General features: G+C 38.2%; 1 protein-coding gene across 1 annotated transcript in view; it reads left to right on the forward strand.

Annotated features, from left to right (window-relative positions):
- Emcn (endomucin) overlaps positions 1–20,153 on the forward strand; it is a 62,304-nt gene that overhangs the window by 36,361 nt on the left and 5,790 nt on the right. The window contains exons 4-10 of the mRNA XM_059266315.1: positions 1,761–1,799; positions 8,533–8,622; positions 8,860–8,913; positions 10,588–10,683; positions 13,814–13,838; positions 15,068–15,129; positions 19,957–20,030. Of these exons, the coding sequence (XP_059122298.1) occupies positions 1,761–1,799; positions 8,533–8,622; positions 8,860–8,913; positions 10,588–10,683; positions 13,814–13,838; positions 15,068–15,129; positions 19,957–19,991 (401 nt within the window). The 3' untranslated portion in view covers positions 19,992–20,030. The remainder of the gene's footprint in view (positions 1–1,760; positions 1,800–8,532; positions 8,623–8,859; positions 8,914–10,587; positions 10,684–13,813; positions 13,839–15,067; positions 15,130–19,956; positions 20,031–20,153) is intronic.

Here is a 20,153-nt window from a genome sequence, read left to right on the forward strand (position 1 = left end):
AAGTAAATGTTACTACAGTAATAAAATTGCAATGGAGCAAATCAAGTCAGGGAACAGGCTGGTGTGAAAGGGGGTGCAGAGACAGTTCAGTAAGGTGGCTTCAGAGAACCCTGAGGCACAGGGAAAAACAAAAGCAGCCCAGGTCTGGAAGAGTTCTGTATCTTTGAACCTTTGGTCTGCCAACACCAGGTACAAGGTGGAGCATAAAGAGGGAGCTAATGGGTCAGAGGACTGAAGAGTGAGGTAAGGTTCCTGATAGTCGATGAAGACTGGCCAGCCACACTAAGAAACAGGCAAAGGCTGGTGAGTCAAGGTTAACTTTTAAGAGATTTTCCTAGGCGCTCTTGGGAGCTACATGAATGAACTTTTACTCTAGAGCTTCAGAATATATCAAGGCACACAGAAAGGGGATTTCAGAAGGGCTACTGTTTTCTGGCCTTAAGCAACTGGGAGACAATGGTCCTTTGCACTGATCCAAGAAGGTGGGGGAAGAGGTAGGTTGGAGAACACCATTCAAGGGATGTGTTGAGTTTGAGATGCTAATGTTGGCAGTTGAATTGAATATACACAGGACACAAATAGTTTGTAAATGTTATTAGGCTTCTATTTGTTTTAGAAACATTTTCTATATTTTTCACAAGGCAAATCCCCTTCACAGTCCATGTCTTCAAAGTTACTGAAAAGGCTTTTTCGAAGATTGTGTAAAGTGACTTTCCTTGTTGACATCTCTCCTGGACTGTAGCCACCATCCAGAAATCTCTTAAGTTTCTAGCATAGCTCTCTGATTCTTGCATCTTCCCCAGATGGTAAGATGTGTCAGGTCTTAACAGGACGATAGCACAGGTTAGCCCCTTCTGCATAGTAATTGAAATAACTGTGGTTCACTGTGTTGTGTTTAGGTATTTCATTTGTAAGAGTATGTAAAAATAACCTGGATCAAGCCAGAGAAGCAAAAATATACCCCTGCCTATTTTTCTAAATAAAGTTTTATAAAAATAGAATTATATGCTTTCTTTAGGAATTGCATGTGGCTGAGTTCCTTATATGCTTTCTTTAGGTATTGTGTATGGCTGAGTTCATTATGTGCTTTCTTTAGGTATTGTGTATGTATGACAGAGTTCACACTAAAAACCAGAGCTGAGAAGTTACAGCAGACATTTCATAGCATACTAAGCCTTGAAGAGGAAGTTACAAGCCAGGTAGAAGTTACAAGGCTGGTGGATCTCTGTGAGTTCAAGGCCAGTCTGGTCAACAGAGCTAGTTCTAGGACAGCCAAGGCTACATAGAGAAACACTGTCTTGAAAACAAAAAGAGGAAGTTACAAGTATAACGATTTATACCTATAAAGATACCATAAGGAAACTGTTGTTTAAAAATTAAGAAAAGGGCCGGGCGGTGGTGGCGCACGCCTTTAATTCCAGCACTCGGGAGGCAGAGCCAGGCGGATCTCTGTGAGTTTGAGGCCAGCCTGGGCTACCAAGTGAGTTCCAGGAAAGGCGCAAAGCTACACAGAGAAACCCTGTCTCGAAAAAACCAAAAAAATAAAATAAAAAAAAAAATTAAGAAAAGGGAAGAGACCAAAAGTTAATTGATTCTTGTTCTGAGGTTTCCTGGAATCATAAAGCTCCATGATTCTATAACTTGAGGGACAAATGTATCTAAAATAAGCTGATGTCTATAAAATTTACCTTTTAAACAACTGTTAAACCAGATATTATATTCAACATTTAATTTTAGTGTTTTTATTTTTCCCTTGAAAGCTGAGAATCAGAGTTCAATCAAAACACCAGAAGTGCCAGGTAAGTTCATTTTCTCTTCTCTGAGTATTCATCAAATACCCAAAGAATGCGACCACCTAGGTGTCTCTATATGCACACACATATGCGAGCTTGAAAGCAGGAAGAAATAGAAAACAATACAGGACAATTAAATGTTAGGAGGCATCAAGTTTAAAAGCTGAAAGTAGGAATATCAAGGATAAGCCTGAGGACTCTGGTGGAGTAAGCAGAGCCAGTCCTGGGGAAAAAAACATGCCTACAAATGTCTTTACCCAGTTCTGGCTGTTGTAGCATGAATCTTAAAGAGTCTTATTAATAAAATCAAACCTGAGGCCAGTTATTGGGGTGAATGCTGGAAGATCAGAGAAGCAGAACAAGCCACAGCCAACCTCACCTTGCTAGTTCCTCAGCTGATTCTGTTTCCTCAGACTGGATACCTCTGAATCCTCATCCAGAATGAATCTCAGCTGAACTGCTGCTCGAAAGCCTGAAAGCTTAACCAGCCAAATGCTGCTAGTTTCTGGTCTTCATGCCTTATATATCTTTCCTTTTTACCATCACTCCCTGGGATTAAAGGCTTGCTTTCTGGGATTAAAGGCGTGAGTCTCCATGCTTGGCTGTATCTTTGAACAGGTGGATTTCTGCCTCTGGGACGCTAGGATTAAGGGTGTGAGTGCCACCATTTTCTATCCTTTGTATCTAGTGACTGTTCTGTCTCTGACCCCAGATAAGTTTATTAGGGTGCACAATATTTTGGGGAACACAATACCACCACAGGCTGTATTGGTCAGTGTGTCCTCTCAAAGAAGTACAGTCTCTTCACCTACTTTCTACACAAAATCTGGTCCTGACATCCAAAAGGATGTTGTAAATAACAGTTAAAACCTAAGTTCTCATTTCTGACCACCTGACTTCTATTCTGAATTAATGTCAAATAGTGTCCCTAACAAGATGGAAGTTGAGGATCTCCACTGACGATTGTCTTCTGACCTTCATATATGCCATACACTCATACTCATACTCACACTCATACTCACAAACATACACATGCACACTTCATATATAAACAAATACAAAATTTAAGATGAGCATATTTTAGAAGATACAAAAAGACTGGTGTTTCTAAAGCAGGAAAAGTCAATGTTCCTACTCAAGGCCATGAGGCAGAGGGATTTTCCTCTTTATTCTACTCGGGTCTTCAAATGATTACACACTGGGGAAAGCAACCTTCTTCATTTTGTTTATCAGCTCAAGTATTAACCTCAACCAAAAACATCCCATAGTAAGACTTGGATCAATGTCTGGGTCCCTTGGAGGTACATATGGATAACCATCACAATGGTATGTCAGTTCTCCTGTAATGGCCAGCACAATTTATAAAGATCTCTTGGTACCCCTCTTCTTCAAACTTGTGTTTTAGAACTATGATTACATGTGGACATTAAGCTTGGTAGAAAAGCAGAAGCAAGAACAGACAATATATGACCAACCCACCAAACCATTAGAAAGGAGGAAGGGCCATGTTCACTGTGTTCTCCACCTCCAGGAAGCTGTAAAAAGTGAGGCAGGCATCACTCTGTGCAGACTATAGTCCATTGAGTTCTCTATCTTTCAGTGACAGAATGTTGACATTTCTACTCAGTGAGGACCTACTCATGCTAGGAATATACCTATCATAAGCTGTCTAGAGTCTGTAGCTCAGGGTTTTATAATATCAAAACAATTAACTGACTCGAGAGCTTTCATTGAAATATTTGCTCTATAGCCTACTTACAGTGTGATCTTGGGAGGATGTTTAATCTCTCTGGGCTTCAGTTTCTGCTTTGAAAAAAATGTGAGCAATAACTCAATAATAATTGAAACAGTTACTCTTTTTAAACTGTTTAGAATAATATCTGATATATAGTGTCCCATACAAATTTGAAGTAAAATCCTTTTTAATATTTTTATAGATATATTGATAATAGCAGAGAGAACATTTTAAACCTTTCAGAATTCAAAGAACAAATTTTATTAACCTTATGGGTAATTATATATAAGCAAATAGAATAGTCTTACTTAAAAATCTGTTTAAAAATCTTACTTTAAAATCCTATGGAAGAATAGAAGGGAAATAGAGATAGTTTTCGAGTGTATTTAACTTACACTTTCTCTCACTTACTCTCAGACATGTTTGCCTCATCTGCCTGAGCCACACTATCTCTCATTCTTAAAGCACAAGATTAAATATACTTTCCCAGGGATAAAATAACCTGAGACTTATGAAAGTACTAGTATCCTGCTTTGTTTTTTCTTGGATCTCATGCATAAGTTTCTGAAATTTAATAACTATTTAAACTGGATAAGAAAGGGAAAATCCTTCTCCCTCAACATCAACTTCTGTAGAGTTATCTAAACTAAATATATCTCAGTTCACATTTATTTCCAGGTAAGAGTATGTTATGTCTCAGGTTAATTACCTTGATGGCTCAAAGCAAAAAGATGGATAGTTGAGATAAAACTTTGACATTGCTGTAGGAGTTATCCCAGTTCAGTAATGTAAGCTCTGAGGAGATGCAAACTCAATCTCAACCACTCAAAGGCAGAAAAACTCTCCTCTGGTGTTCTATCTATTAACTGGAAAGAGAGTTCCATCATGGGTATATGCACATAAAAGCTACAAAAAAGAAAGAAATCATGTGACAAGAATCTAAGTTCTTAAAGCTGGAAGAACATTCAATGATTCTATCATCATATTCCCCTCTGTGTGCATAGCATTCACTATCTGAACGATGTATGTTCTAGTTGATTTTTATAAAAAACCGTTTTATTTCTGGTAGTGGAAGTCCAGCATAGACTCTCTCCTTTCCCTGGGTGTCAGGATGTTTGACACCCATCCTTGTGGCCAACATGAGTATCTGTACTTGTGTAAGTTTGCCTTGGCTCTTATTTCCTGATTCTGATTTATTCACCCACAGGATACATCATTACCAAAGCTTCTCAAATCTTTCCTTTGCTGTGAAGAGTAGCTTAGTCATAAGACTTCATAAGAGGTGGCACAGGCTCACTCATCATGACCCTTGGAATACTCTTATGCTGTTCTTCAACCCTGCTTTCATCTGGGTCAGTTTGGAATCCCTCAGCTGTATCTCACACTGTGCTGTCCTTCCTTCAATATTTACTGTTAGGTACAGAGTGGGCCTCTATTTGTGGTTATTATTGAATGAATACAAAAAGAAACAATGTAACATGTCAGCATGGATGAGGAGGATCTCACACAGCTCCATCCTTAGATAAAGAGCTACAGGAAGTTAACAGATGCTCGGAAGGGGGAATCAGTTTTCCCTAGGGACAAGATTCCTAATTTATTATCTAATACCAAGCAGTCAATACTAAAAACATATAAGCAACACTAAATGGACTCAGCAGGTTTTATTTATATATTTATACACATGTATAAATATAACAATAACTAAAGGGGGAAAAACAATGGAGATAATACCTGAAAGTAAGTCGGAGAAGCTATTAGATAGCAAGAGGAATCTGATGTGGAGAGAGGGCAGGAGAGGACAGTTGAGTGGAAGCCTTCTAGCTTGACATTCACGTTTAGGAAGTTTGAGAAAGATCATCAAGGAATCCTCTAGCCCAAAAGCATCTTGGGAAGCATTCACAACTCTCAAGAAACGGTGGGCATGATTGTCCCTGCCAGGCTGACACTTGGCTTTGATGAGCCTTGGGGCAGTACAGCCTCAGGCCAGTACAAGGTGAAATTCAGACAAGTGGGGAACCTCAGCCACCTACACTTCCACAACTCAGTCCTTTGAAGACCGTTCTCTAGTCAAGTCTGATTCCTTAGAACAACAGTAAAGTCCCCTGTTAGTAAAGTTCCCAGTGACATAGCAAGTTACATGTATGTAGTAACACATGCCTTTGATCTCAGCACTCTGGAAGCAGAGGAAAGCAGATCTCAGTGAGTTTGAAGCCAGCCTACTCTACATAATGAGTCCAAGACAGCCAAGACTACATAGTGAACCCTTGTCTAAAACAACAAAAAGTACCAGTCAGGAACTATGAGCAAAATGTGAATACATTTCAGTAGAATAGGCTTGGCTGTAAGAGAACTTGCTTCACATAGCTTGCTCTGAGTTTTGACCTGAAGTTTGTAAATTGCATTTAAATTGTAACACAATGCCTCTAGAATTCAATAACCATCGCAGTCACCAAAATCAGGACCCATATGCAAACTGTGTGATCTAAGAGGGACATGTTTTCCAGCTTCTTCCACTCGTGACTGGAAAAAAGAAATACCAAAAAACATGGAAATGTCTGAAAACTTAATTTCACATAGCTAAATTCTGAATTTTTAAGGAAATTAGATGAACTCTCGTTAGTTGCAAAGTTCAACTTTCTAAAAGGCATAATCATACATTATAGCAATATCATACAGCATATATTACATGATATTATATAATTTAAAATAACCATACTGGGGCTAATTATTCTCCTAGACAATTTCAATTTATTCTTTCTTAATCTTTACAGCAACAATATGATGTAAAACTATTTTAACCTCTTTTACATATAAGACAATCAGACAAAAAGAGGTTAAGTAACGTGACAAGCCTCTTCAGGAAGGAAGTTTTACAGTCAGAGTTTAGCTGTGGCACTAGCTTTCAGAATCATGCTCTTAACTACTGCATTATTCTTCACCTGACCCTTCTCTGACATTGCTACTTTGGTAGATATTTGTGGTAGCAGGTTTTCAACACAATGAATGAAGATCATCAGACCACACTATGAATCCCTCTGTTATAGTCACAGAGAGAATAAACGTTAGGCTCACAAGGTTTATCTAAGTACCATTCAGTCATATGATTATGCTAAAGATAGGGTTTCTCAAATTGTGGGTCACTAATAAACACCATAACAAGTACTTTTTAATTAAGTAGAAAAATAAAAGGACTGCAAACTCCAAATAGTATTACACACAATACAGGTAAACACACAGGTGTGTATGCGTGCGTGCGTGCGTGCGTGTGTGTGTATGTGTGTGTGTTGAATTCAGAAGAGATTTCTTAAGTAAAAATTATAGTTAAAAGGAAAACAAAAGTAGAAACTTGGAAGTTTCTGTTTAAGCAGCGCTGATCATTCCTGTAAGAAGGGTTAACATGGCAATCTTCCAGGTCATGGTTAACCCATGGTTAAGGGTTAACATAGCAGTAACTACTGGCCCTGGGCGATCAACACCTTTTAACTCAAAAAGCTTGGTGTGGTGTCATTTGAATCAAAAATAATCACTCCTAAAGCAACTCTTGGCCTGAACATGAGTAAGAAATGAGGTGGGATATGGAGTCTTGGAAACTAGCTGTTGGTAAATCCCAAGACCATTGGTTATTCAGCCAACCATCTTATCCTCTTCCAAAACACCCCAAAGACTATTCATCCCCATGCAGCCTTTGACACTGAAAATCACAACTAACAGTACCAAGCTTCCAGCTAGCTCCCACTCTTTCACTTAATATTCCTTTTTTTGCCTGCTTTGTGCACTAGGCTGACATTTCTCTTTGTTCTTATGGGCATGTATCTAGCTCCCTCCCACAGATCTCTTGCCTGGCAAGCACAGTGTAGACTCTCCACATGATTCTTCCCCCACAGAGCATACAGTGTGTGCTGTGCTGTGGGTGGCAAAGGAGGAAAGAGCAGCCATGGCAGCCCTAGAAATATCAGTCTCACGGGTGTAATTATACAGGGCCTCAGAACTCCTAACAAGTCGTAAGCAGAATGAATGTCTCAGTGTAGGAACATGGTCAGCCTTGCTCTAGTGCACACAGGCTGAAGCAAGAGCTACGTGGGAGGTATGGTGAGCATTACACCTTTTGCATTCTGGGAGTTTTGTGGAAATATGAGCCAGCAGCTATGATAGAAAAGAGAACTTTGTGCCACGAGAGACAATTCATTTTCCAAAATTCTAAGTTACATTTCATTTCACGATAAGTGTGACAAAATTATAAAGCATTCAGTGTTTGTATTTTCTTTCTTGTATTGATATGCCATGTATTATGTTACATATATTAAGCTATGTTGTCTTACATTTTAAAATTTTCATAATTTTTGTTCATCATAATAATCTGGTTAGTCCTCTAATTGAATATGGCAGACATTTCCCTCGAAGGAAAAATGGTTATGGTCAATGGAGGAGAAAGAATCAAACAGCCATTATTCCATGGAAGATGTTCATATGGCTACAGAGCTTCACAGAGGGAAATCAAGGAGTCTCCATCGGTTCTCCCCCACTTCTCAATAAGCCTTCATAGGGATCTTTTTTCTTCAACCACTGTGAAATACCATAAAACCTGAAGCTTTCTGCATTTACATCTATTTTAAGCATATGTAATGGACAAAACACAGTTTCCCAAAGTTAAAAATATTTGAAAAATGATTAGTGTTTATCATAGATGTGCATCTTGCAGGAACCTCCTGATTTGAGTTCTGTGCACTATGGACTAGAATATGAGACTTGCTCAGATTTTCTTGGCCAGGTCTGCTCTGCACAACATGATACTGATATCCAGTTTATGTGATGTCAAAGTCAATCATTTTTCCAGAAGAAATACATGGAAGTCAAGTTCAGCAATACTGTTTTATACATTCTATTATATAAAACAAAGTGTTTTTCCAGATCTTTAAAAATGCAGACTGTTTAAATCTACAAAGAAATCCAATATGAAGACTTAATACTATAAACTGAGTCTGGGTTTGTGATTTTTTCCTATAGTTGCCACTCAACTGCCAGATGCCTTGCCTAAAACCACCGTGTCACCCTCAGCATCACTAACAACTGCAAAAACCATCTCACAGCTGCAAGGTATGATTTTTCGTGTACCTGAAGAGAAACCTATTCTATTTTACTGTTCTTTATGAAATGAACACTATCCGTCTTGATTTTCAAAACAAAGCTCTTGCATGGTGAGGGAAAATCTTGCATTTGTAACATCATAACTATAAATCATGGATATTTCCTTAAATGGGAGTAGAGGGAAGGTTATATGGATTAACATATTTATCAAGGGTGACTTGTTTGTTTTCTCTCTCAAAATAACAGACACTGAAGATGGGAAGATCACAGCCACTCCATCAACCACCCCCTCTTACTCCAGTGAGTAACATATAAATCTCCATTCATGGAAATAGACTTGCAGAATATGCAAATAAGAACAATGAAAGGGCGGAGTTATGGACAGCCTTTTCTTAACTTCACTCAGCCTGTAGTTCCATTATAGTTCAAACTGCAGCCTGCTTGAAAAATCCCCCATAAGCCAGGCGGTGGTGGCACACGCCTTTAATCCCAGCACTTGGGAGGCAGAGCCAGGCGGATCTTTGTGAGTTCGAGGCCAGCCTGGTCTACAGAACGAGATCCAGGAAAGGCGCAAAGCTACACAGAGAAACCCTGTCTCGAAAAACAAAAACAAAAACAAAAAATCTCCCATACATCTGATTGGAATTATTGGAATTACTACACCAGGGCCATTTTCTTCCTTTCTTTTCTTTTTGTTTTTCTTTTTCACTCTTTTCCTAGTGGTAAGCAATTACCAAAAACGACAAATAATGACTTGGTGTAACTGTATTCAGCTACAAATCACCATACTAATACATTTTATCCAAATCATCATGCCATATCAACATATCCATCTTCATTTGTCAATTGAACATTCTTAAAGTCATTAAATTATAAAAAACAATAATTTTTTTCACCTTGATGAAATTTTATCATATAGATGGCAGTTAATTTTACTTTAACTTGAACATGTATAAGCAATATAAGACCTTAGAGGTGTGTTAAGTCTGAAAAAATAAGTAATAGTTCAGCTGTTCCCTAAGCAATTAACAGTAAGATGAATGTATGTGAAGCTGGAATTATAAATGATTATCTTTGGTTTCAGTAAAACCATTTCATTAAAAAGGTATCACAGAAAGAATTGACATATTGATTCATGGTATTTCCATTTTGAGGAGGAAATAACATCAATTCAAGATCTATTTTAAAGTGTGCTTTAACATTGCCTCCTGATAGTGGAATGTAAGCTACCCTACTGATGAATTAAAATATTATTGCCCCTTGATAAATAGGCGAGAAGCACAGAAGTGAGGAGACAGAATACCTAACTCTGCCTCTCACTGCTCCTTTGCTTTAATCACTCAACTTTTACCCCTGAAATGACTCACTGAAAACTCAAAAGCCCTCTTGTTAACCAAAACAGGGAAGCCTTCCTCTGATTTACAACAGCAACACACCCTTTGCAAACACATGCCCAAGTGTGCATACCTACCTATTGGAGCTATGTTGTTAGACGTTCTAAATTGCTATGCAATCAATCTACTTAGGTTCTTTTACATATTTTCTAGTTTTAAGGTAACATGTTTCAAAGATACAAGTTTCAGCCTTAAGATTAGAACCACTCAAGTCAGCTGCATTTTTTAAGTAACTTAATAATAAAATACAAAAAATATATAATGATTGAATGCAGTTTTAACTCTAATCTAGAGAACTGTTTCCTCTAGTCTCTCTCCTTATGCCCCCAGCCTCCGGGAAGATGGGAAGCCATCTCCTTGAGGTTTGGAAGTTTAAGAAAGGCTACAAGAGTGACATCAAGTGGATATGTCAGAAATGACAAGCAAAGCAAATCTGTAAATCAGATTAATTATTGCCCGGAATATAATAGTGTTTTGATAGAATGTTGTTTAAAGAAGGAAGCGTGCATGTTTTGTCCAGTGTGGTCTATTTGTATGGAATTAGCATCACTCCAGCTGACAATGTCTCCAATAATTTCAGGTATTATTTTGCCCGTGGTTATTGCGCTGATTGTTATAACACTCTTGGTATTTACTCTGGTGGGTTTATATCGAATGTGCTGGAAGAGAGACCCAGGTAAGTAACGACCTTTTGTTTTGTTTCATTTTGTTTTTCCAGAAGTAGAATGGGGGTTTGCTTAGTGCAACCTTGAATTTAAAACTGTCAAAGGGAGAAGAGTTTTGGTGACAATACCATGTCACCCGATCACAAAGAACAGGGGGAAGAGGTGGAGAAATTCTCTGCATGCTATTCAAAGTAAGGAGTGATGATTCAGATCTATTTAGAGTAAATATAGATCATTTCTTGCTAATGAAATAGCCTCAACTGTGAGGACAGTCACAGATGTATGCTCCAAAGACAGTATGCAATAGGATGTGTGGCCTGGGGTAGAGAATAAGCAGAGGAGTGTGGAAATTTACTTTAGAAGTCCATAATCTTAAGAATCACACTCTGGGACCTATGTCCCTTCTTGGAGCCTCAGCCTCTTTCCAACACAGATATCTTCTGTGGTGGTGTTATGCAGTTTATCCTTTCTTTAAATAAACCTATTGTAGAGTAGACTAATATTTTAGAGTGGATGAGTTATAAGGATGATACATTCCCTCATATTCCTCATCTAGAGTCCACCATCGTCATCATCAATTCTCCATCATCATTATCATCTTAGTGTAGAACAGTACAGTTGTCTCAACTAATGAGCTGGTGTTAATGAATTATTCTAAACAAAACCCTCTACGTTATTCATATTCCTTCCTTCCATATTTAGTTGTTCTTCTAGTCCAAGGGTGGTGCTGTCTGTTGAGGTGATGCTCTGCCTGTACCTCCCTTGGCTCACTTAGCTCAGCTATTCCCTCTACCACATGAACTCCAGTTCATTAGGAGTTCCAGTCCTCTGCCCTGCATGTGCTATGATGTTCAGGTTTTCATACATTTATCCATAATTACCATTTTCCTGGAACATCAAGCCTACCTACCACTTGACTTCTAGAACACACTTGCAACTTACCCTAAAGGATTACACCAACAATAATCTATTCTACCTTTTGGTAGCATACCACTTTATTAAGCAGAACAGATTATACCATTAATTTTTGCTCTACAAAACTGGTTAACAGCTTCATGGTATTATAGATTTTTACTTTTCTCTGTGCCTGCATTGCCTGTGAGCCCAGCTGCAACTGTCCTACCATAAACCATATACAGCTCACCTTGCATTATGCCTGATACATAGCAGTAGACTTTCATTCTCTGCTTGTTGAGTTAAAATTTTTAAATGGCCAGTGAAATAGATCTTCCCTTTATATTCATTCTAACTATTTCAATAACAAAATTCTATCTAAGCTTCTTAAGTTATTAAGAAGGTAAAAGGTGCTTATTTTTATATGGCTTATAAGCTGCACAGTTACTTTCTTACCCCAGGACACTAATGACTATGGGTTAGGCCAGCCACTGACTGTGCATCTCACAGACAGTTGGAGCAGATCATGACAGCAAAAGTAGAAGTTAGCAGATCAAAACAGTGGCATTCATTTGAACTCTGGGTGGAAAATAAGAAGAAGAAAACAAAAGAAAAAGAAAACTATGTGCTTTCCTGTAGGAGTGAGGAAATAAATCTCATAATATCTGAAAGTTACTGTCTTATCCCATTTCCAAAGAGGAAATAGTACTTGCATAAACCAGCCCCTCCTCCCGTCACCCGTTTTTAAGCCACCAATCTTATTTCTATGGGAATATAGCTATTACAGTATCACAGTTGAAGCCTGTGGGTGTTGAGTCTATGAGATGGATAAAAACTAATATGTTAAATCTACTTATAAAAATATTGTGTACTGAAAAGAATTGTTTAACTGGAAAACTTTGAAAATGCATGAGGTTAAGAGTGACATTTTCTATTAAAGCCGACTTTAAATGAATAAATCCTTACCACTCTGAAGAGTTATTGTGGAGATGTATGGTGCTCTAAAACCAAGTGTGGAAATTATGTAATCAGCCAGACCTATTTGGTTACTGTTAGCTTTGTTTCCATATAGAGTTACCAACATTGTTATCTTTAAATTAGCACCATTAAACACCTGCAGTTAATTACTCTTTAAGTACATGGGGGAGACTTCATTACATTCAGAAAATTAATAAGCCCATTCCACTCTCTGGAAGACAATGTGAATCAGAAGTTGGAAATTAAGCTTATCTGAATAATGTTTGCCATAGATTGAGCTTTTAACATAAGCATGGTACATATGCAGAAAGTTTCTCGGTAGGCATCTAGCTGCTAATTAACCCACTGTTACCATACTCTAAGTAAAATGCTAAAACAGGCAATCAAATATTATCAGCTCTCTCTGAAGGGGGACCATGAACATCACAGGTAATACTGCATTTGGCACTTATGGTAATAAAAACATACTGCTAGACCCTGCTGATAGGGAAAGACATGGTTAGACATCATTAGTGATCTGCATCGGGGTATGATGAGTTAATCTTAGGTAGTTAGAGTTCTAGTTGGATGTCTTGGGTTGGGCAAAAGAAATAGAAGCAGTTATCCAAGGTTTTTATGAAAATAATAACACTCAAAGTCAGAAGAGACATGCTCAAGAGGCCTATCCCAACAATGAGCTAGGTTAGATATGAAGAGAAACTGCCACAGGAGCCAAGTGGAACGGGATATAATCAGGGGCAAAACAATGGAGTGAAACAGCTTAACATTTGCTTCAGGAAGGCCATGACCCTACATTAGGAACCATCCTCACAGTGAACCCAAGAGGTTTCTAAACTTGGAAAGCTAGCTGCCTCAGTGGCACTTTGGAGGCCATTCTTGGGAGGCTGGATCAATGGGCTATGATTTGTCTCCCAAAAAAGAGCAATGCGTAAAGGAGAAGAGAAAAGTCTGTTCTCCAGTTGAAAAAGGAAACTGATACTTTGAGAAGAAGTTTCTCACAGATATCAAATATATGGAAGTTTCTAGTGTCCATGTGATAGACAATCTAAGATGGTACATTCTTAAAGTAATGTGATGCTATGTGGTAAAAATCAAACCAGAACCAAGTTCTTTGTAGTTTATTTAACAAGCATTGCTCCTTGTCAGGGGGAAAGTTAACTGTGTCTGAGGGAATGTTTGTGGGTAGCCAGTAAGATTAAAACTGGTTCTAGAAGGAGTTTTAGCAGAAAGCAGCCCTGATCTCATATTTATAACTGTCTTCTCTTCTAGGCACTCCAGAAAATGGGAATGATCAGTAAGTTGGGCTGCATCGCTGTTTATCTTTTCCCGAGAACTTTCAATGCTGTCATTTAAATAGAGAAATAGAGAAAATTTTTGAACTTTTACTTATACTTTATGTATTGTTTTCATATATATATATATATATATATATATATATATATATATATATATATATATATATTAGCTACCATACATGGGATTTGGCTATTTGTCAGAGCTATTTAAAGACAACTAAAAGAGAAGGTTGCTGTTAGGTATGGACAAGGTACAAGACAGAAAACAAATCAAAATAAAAAAGATGAGGAAACGATTCAGTGAAGGGCTGAAGGATGAATATAACAAAGCCAAATATGTAAACCACATCTGGCATTTTAAGATAATGTTCCTGATGAAATGTTCAGCATGTTCACCACAGCTAAGGAAAACAGTGCCTGCTCTTCAAGCTGCCTCTAGGCAGCTTTGCCTCGGTGCAAAGTGGCTCAACTTTGACTGTCAGAGCAAGCAGAACAGCACAGGCAGCGATCGCAAGCAAGGGGCTGGTGAGCCAAGAGACATTGTGTTTGTTCATGCTGGAAACAAGAAAGCCACTGAATTTTCTGTGTTAAACTGAATGTACACCCTTCATTTACAGTAGTGGTGATGTTCTTTTTTTTTTTTTTTTCAACTAAACTGTAACTGTTATAGAAATGACTCTTGATTGCCTATCCATCTTCCTTACAAATGGAGGCTCTCAGGATACCTAAGGAAAGAAGCTAGGTTTTGGAACTGGAATCTGGAAAACAGTATGGGAAACTCTCTTGAAAACAGCTGGTTCAGACACTACAATCTTGAGATCTAATAAAATGAGTGTCCCTGGACCTCACTTTTTGATCAGAAAGTTCACAAATGTGTCTGTGTCTTCTACCTCATAACTCATAACTGGAGACACAGGCAATTTAGACCTGGTGACATTCATCTCCCTGATCCAGGTGATGTATAACTAAACAGATGACCACCACTGTGACAGTGATGGGACCTGCCATCTTTCTTCAAAAACTACTGGAAAAGGCTACACAGCATATCTGTGCTTGTAGTGAAGGGACATAGAGTTTGCCATATAATCTTACAAAAAAACAAAAACAAAAACAAACAAAAAAATAACTTTCCCTGTGCCTTTTCTTCACTCTGGGCCAGATCTGTTTCCTTGTGAAGACACACTATCCATGACTACGGTGCTAACTTAAGTGTTTCTGTGTCAAACAGGCCTCAGTCCGACAAAGAGAGTGTGAAGCTGCTCACTGTGAAAACAATCTCTCACGAGTCTGGTAAGTTCCCATTTGGTTAGAAACATGTGACTAGATGGCGATCCTGAGACAGCACGGGCTGTTAGTCACGTGACATACAAGCCAAAGCAGAACTTCCTGAGAAACAGTTCGGCTGTCGCTCTTAATAAAGGCAAAGTCCTGCTGTGAGGAGGAGATGATCCTTACATTTTCATAAACTGGAGTTCGGGGTCTTGCATTATTGGGGCTAATGAATGAATGGTGCTAATGAATGAATGGTGTGTGCTAATGAATGAATGGTGACTAGACACTTTTACTATTCTGCAGAAATAGCCAAAAGGCCAGAAAGTTTAACAGGGTTTCAAAAGTTCTGTTTCATTTTGGTAAGGTGTGTGTGTGTGTGTGTGTGTGTGTGTGTGTGTGTGTGTGTGTGTGGTTGTCTGTGTAGTCACTTGGAGTCATGATTTGTCAATTAAAATGTAAACAATGGACTACATTATTTCACACAATCTCAACTAACCTTCCCAAGAAACATCATATAAATTTTTTTATCAATATAATCTACACTTGTGCTTTTGATTCCCTATCCATATTTTACTCAATTTGAAATGTAAAATTCTTGCAAAATGCAGATGTGATTTGTCTTAGATGTATTTGTGTCAAGATCAATAACAAATAAGATGTAGGCTTATTTTGAAAAATTAATGGTTATTTTCCCTTGATTCAAATAGATGGTTATCTAAAGCACTGATACGGAGAAATTAAAAACAACTTCTAATTTTCACAAAGTAATCCATATAGTTCTAATTTAAATATCAAGTCACGTGGTTCCAGGGTGCATGTGTAGAGTAAAGAGCTATGTAATAAACATTTTTAGTAGTTAAGAACAATTTTGTAAAACAAGTTCTAAGTATTGTTCCAAACCAAAAACAAGATATTAAAACTTTAATGTTTCAGTGCCAGGCAGGGCATTCCACGCAGAGCAAAGTATCATAGAAAAAGCACTGGACTGGAAGAGCCAGGGCCTCCAACAGAACACAGACATGCCTTCATCCTCTCTCTTCTCTTCCTCTGCCTTTCCCTCCTTACTGGAGATGGAACCCAGAGCCACGCTAAGCGATTGCTCTCCCTTTGATAATAGTCTCAGTCCACCATTTTTCTTTTAAGAGAAATCTGGTTTTTAGTCTTGCTTCTTTAATATTCTTTGGTGATATGTTACTTCTATGTCCACTCTATTTTCTCGAGAGAGTAACTCCATCTAATGGGGCAAAAGAACACAGACCATCCATAGAGCCATGTGAATCCATGCCTAGGATTTTCCTGGCTACTCACCAGCAATGACTATGTAGCCAAGCTTGTTTTACTGGATTAAAGAAAGGAGTAGGAAATTGAGTAAGCAACCTAAATATGCGTTAGTTAGCACGTGAGAAAGCCTGAGCATGATAACAGTGCTAATCATGAGAAGTTCTCAAGAGTCTGCCTGTGTCTGGCCAAGAAACATCACAATGATTCTATGTGCTGTCCTGCCCTTCCTTAGGAGTTTAAACAAGTGCACTACAGTCTCCTTGGCTCTGGAGCTGTGTGATGAAGTATTGTGCAGGAACTCTAAGGGACACCTGGAAGGAGCTGACTATAATAAAGATCTCTACCACCCACTTCTAGGAAAATGATACCTCACACTAGGACCATAGGTTTCTCAAGAGATCTCCCCATCCCCCAAAAACTGAAACCTTCTTAAGTTCTGTTTTGCAAACTGAACCTCACATTTGGCTCTCTTGGGGTGGTACTTGCAACAATAAGTGAAGCTGACTCATATGGATAGATGATCTTCAACTTTACATGTTTCCCTTTCCTTCCTACAGGAGTTATTAGGACCCAGGTTTGAAGCAGTAATATTATCTTGGGAATATTAAGAAGTAGTTTCTGATACTTACATTCCTTCCCAGTGAGATTTGGGAACCACACTGCTTTCAAAATTACCCCAAAGGACAATCCAGCGTATTACCATTGGAAAATGCCTGAATGAGATAGAAATTGATGATTTAGAATTGATTTTAATAGCCTAGAATTAAGAAGCTTCATATAATGATCTTCAAATGGTCCTTATACTACAGAATTTTGATTAAAGTCTATTGTTAACGAAACTTGGTGGCTTCAATGTTCCAATCAAATGTCTTCTCATTGCCCTTCAAACTTATTCAAATATATCTTCTTTAGAAAATCTTTCTCACCACACTGGTAAGAAGTTTAATTTTTAAAATTATTTTACATTTGTCTCAGGACCAATGCTAAAATCTTTCCTAAAATATAACTAGAATAGAGCCTGAAATGATAGAGTTTAATACAATTTCACAAGTTTAGCTCAGTTTTTCTACCATGACCCATATAATCATCTCAAAATACTTAAATGAAAAAATCATCTGATAAAGGAGACATCAGGGTACTCACAGACTAGAATTGAAGACTGCTATAACTTACATTATTTATCTCAAGGTCTAAGTCATACAGTGTTAATTAATATACGTAAGTGGGAGTATAATGAAATTGGGGTTTCAACAGCCATACGTGGTTTGGGGTACAGTCATTGCCTCACTATAGAATCTCAGGACCTTTATCTCAAAATGAATGATGTCATGATAGAAAACAATAAGCAAATGTTTCCAAGAAAGGAAAAGAAAAGAAAAAAAAAAAACCTTTAAAGCCTCATACTTTCAGGGAAAATTCCAGTGCATTCTAAATTATTTTTTGTTGTTTTGCTTTTCGGTATTTTTGTTATTGCTGTTGTTTACAGATGCTTCAGGGATTCTTATTAAATTTCTTATGATTTTCCCAGTGTTAACAGTTTCTTATCCCCAAGTCCTCTTCCTCTAGTTGGTTCACCATGCTCATCTACCGCACTCGCTGGTTCCTTTACATATGTTCTTTCTCAAGCAGGCTGCTACTGAAAGCATAGTTCATATATGTTTAAAGGTGGAGTTCATCTTCATATAAAAGAAAAAGTGTGCTATGACTGTGTAAGAAACTTGTGCTTTCAGAAGAATGACATTTTTGTAGGAAGTGTAGCCAAATTAAACACCCCTGTGTCTAAGTGCAGACTATATGGCCAACATGATAGGTTAAGTGGGGTTCTCAGACTACAACTCAGAGATTATACATTCCACCTCACCTTTAGCATACAAAGCTAGAAGAAATCTGAAGAAAGTATTTGACCACATATATATAATATAAAATAGAAAAAAATAAATTTTAAATCACATATTAAGTACAAACTTGACCCAACCACTATTGGCATTTGGCATCTTCTTGTCTTCCAAGTGCTCCTTATCCCTATGTATGTGGATGTGTTCTTTGTTTTTGTCACAGTGTGTTAGTTGTTTTCTGTTCCTGTGATAAAATACCATGACCAAAAACAATTTAAAGAAGAAGGGGTTTATCATATGGTTCCAGCGAGAGAGGGAGAGTGCAAGCGAGTCAGCCCTGTGGTGGGAAAGGCGGCAGGAGCAGGGGCTAGAAGCTGACCATGTTTTCATGCACAGATAGAAAACAAAGACAGAGAACAGGAAGTATAGCAAGGCTATACCCTCGAAGCCCACCCCAAGGGCCATACTTCCCCAGCAAGGTTCCCACCTCGACCTCCCTAAACTTCTGAAGCAGTGCCATCAAGTGGAGACTAAGTTTTCAAATACATGAGCCTGTGGGGGACATTTCTCAATTCATATCATTATACACAGGTATCATTATTATAACTGTTACCCAAATCATGACATTGCTGAGTTTTTCTCACATTGTCTATTTCTGACTGGACAGAACTTAAGGTCAAATATTAAGATTGTAATGAATTCTCATACAATGTCCTTTATGTGATTTCTGCATTTTATTTCTTATTCTTCTACTTCAAAGTCAGGGGCTCCAGGTAAGTGATGTGCCTTTGGCAAACTAGGCAGGTGCAAGCAGAAGGTAGGTCATAGCATGGTTGGGGCTGCAAGGGATGTCACACTGTGCTCAGCGACTCCTCCAGCACAGACCTAAGAATCACAGTTAGAAAGAGTTCTGAGTCTGTCAGCTCTCTGATATTATTTATTACCGCCACACCTGTGAAAGTGACTGGTGACATACACATTGTCACCAGAAGACAGATGTGTTAACCGCTGGCAGACAAAAGCTGGATAAAATGAGGACATGTATCCGAACAGACAGAGAATCTTATCCATATTGCTGATAAAGATGGTGATAGGTGCTGATACTTGATACTCCCAGAAAGATGCTGGTGCTATGAAACATGCTAGTCACGGATTCAGTACCATGGAAAAACTGCTTGGGGACTCTCCTCTTCCCATCATCCAGGTTCATCCTTTTACCTTTAAACTCAATAGCAGAATATGACTGAAATTTTGAGCGATGTTGCCTATATGCTTCCCTGAATGTCACTAAAGCATTCCTGTGGGCTTATAAATTATTTTCTCAAAGTTCCCACTGAATTATTTAAACAGAAGAACCCCAGAATACCTTCTTGATAAAATGTCACTTTAAATATATAGTGTGGGTTTGCCTAGGAAAAGCCACCTCACATAACAGGAGCGTCTGTAATGAACCACCTGGCATCTACCCTGTGATGTCTCCTAATCCACACTCTCACCTCCAGGGAATTAGTGAGCAAGGATCCTTTAGGGTGAAAATACACGATGGCCAAAGAAAGCTCATAAATCTCAGTAAATAATTTCCAGGCAATACCAAGAGGCGAACTGTGGCTTTAATGGCAATCTTGCAGAAAAATTGAACTTTTCTTGAAAAAAATGAAAAACCAGGAAACTTTATTTTCATCTTTCATCCTCTCTGAGCACATAGATCAAACCTACCCTCTGTTCTCAGGCGAGCACTCTGCACAGGGGAAAACCAAGAACTGACAGCATGATGGATCCTCCCTACACCTGGGCAATAAATATGTAAGTTTCCTAATTCCATTCACAGATATACTCATTAATATCTGCTTCCTTACCCTGCTATCCCTCAGATTATTTTATAGACTTTTAAATCCTGAACATTTAATGGTTGGTGTCAATGAAAAC

Source organism: Peromyscus eremicus, chromosome 6 (assembly GCF_949786415.1).
Source record: "Peromyscus eremicus chromosome 6, PerEre_H2_v1, whole genome shotgun sequence".
Lineage (NCBI taxonomy): Eukaryota > Metazoa > Chordata > Mammalia > Rodentia > Cricetidae > Peromyscus > Peromyscus eremicus.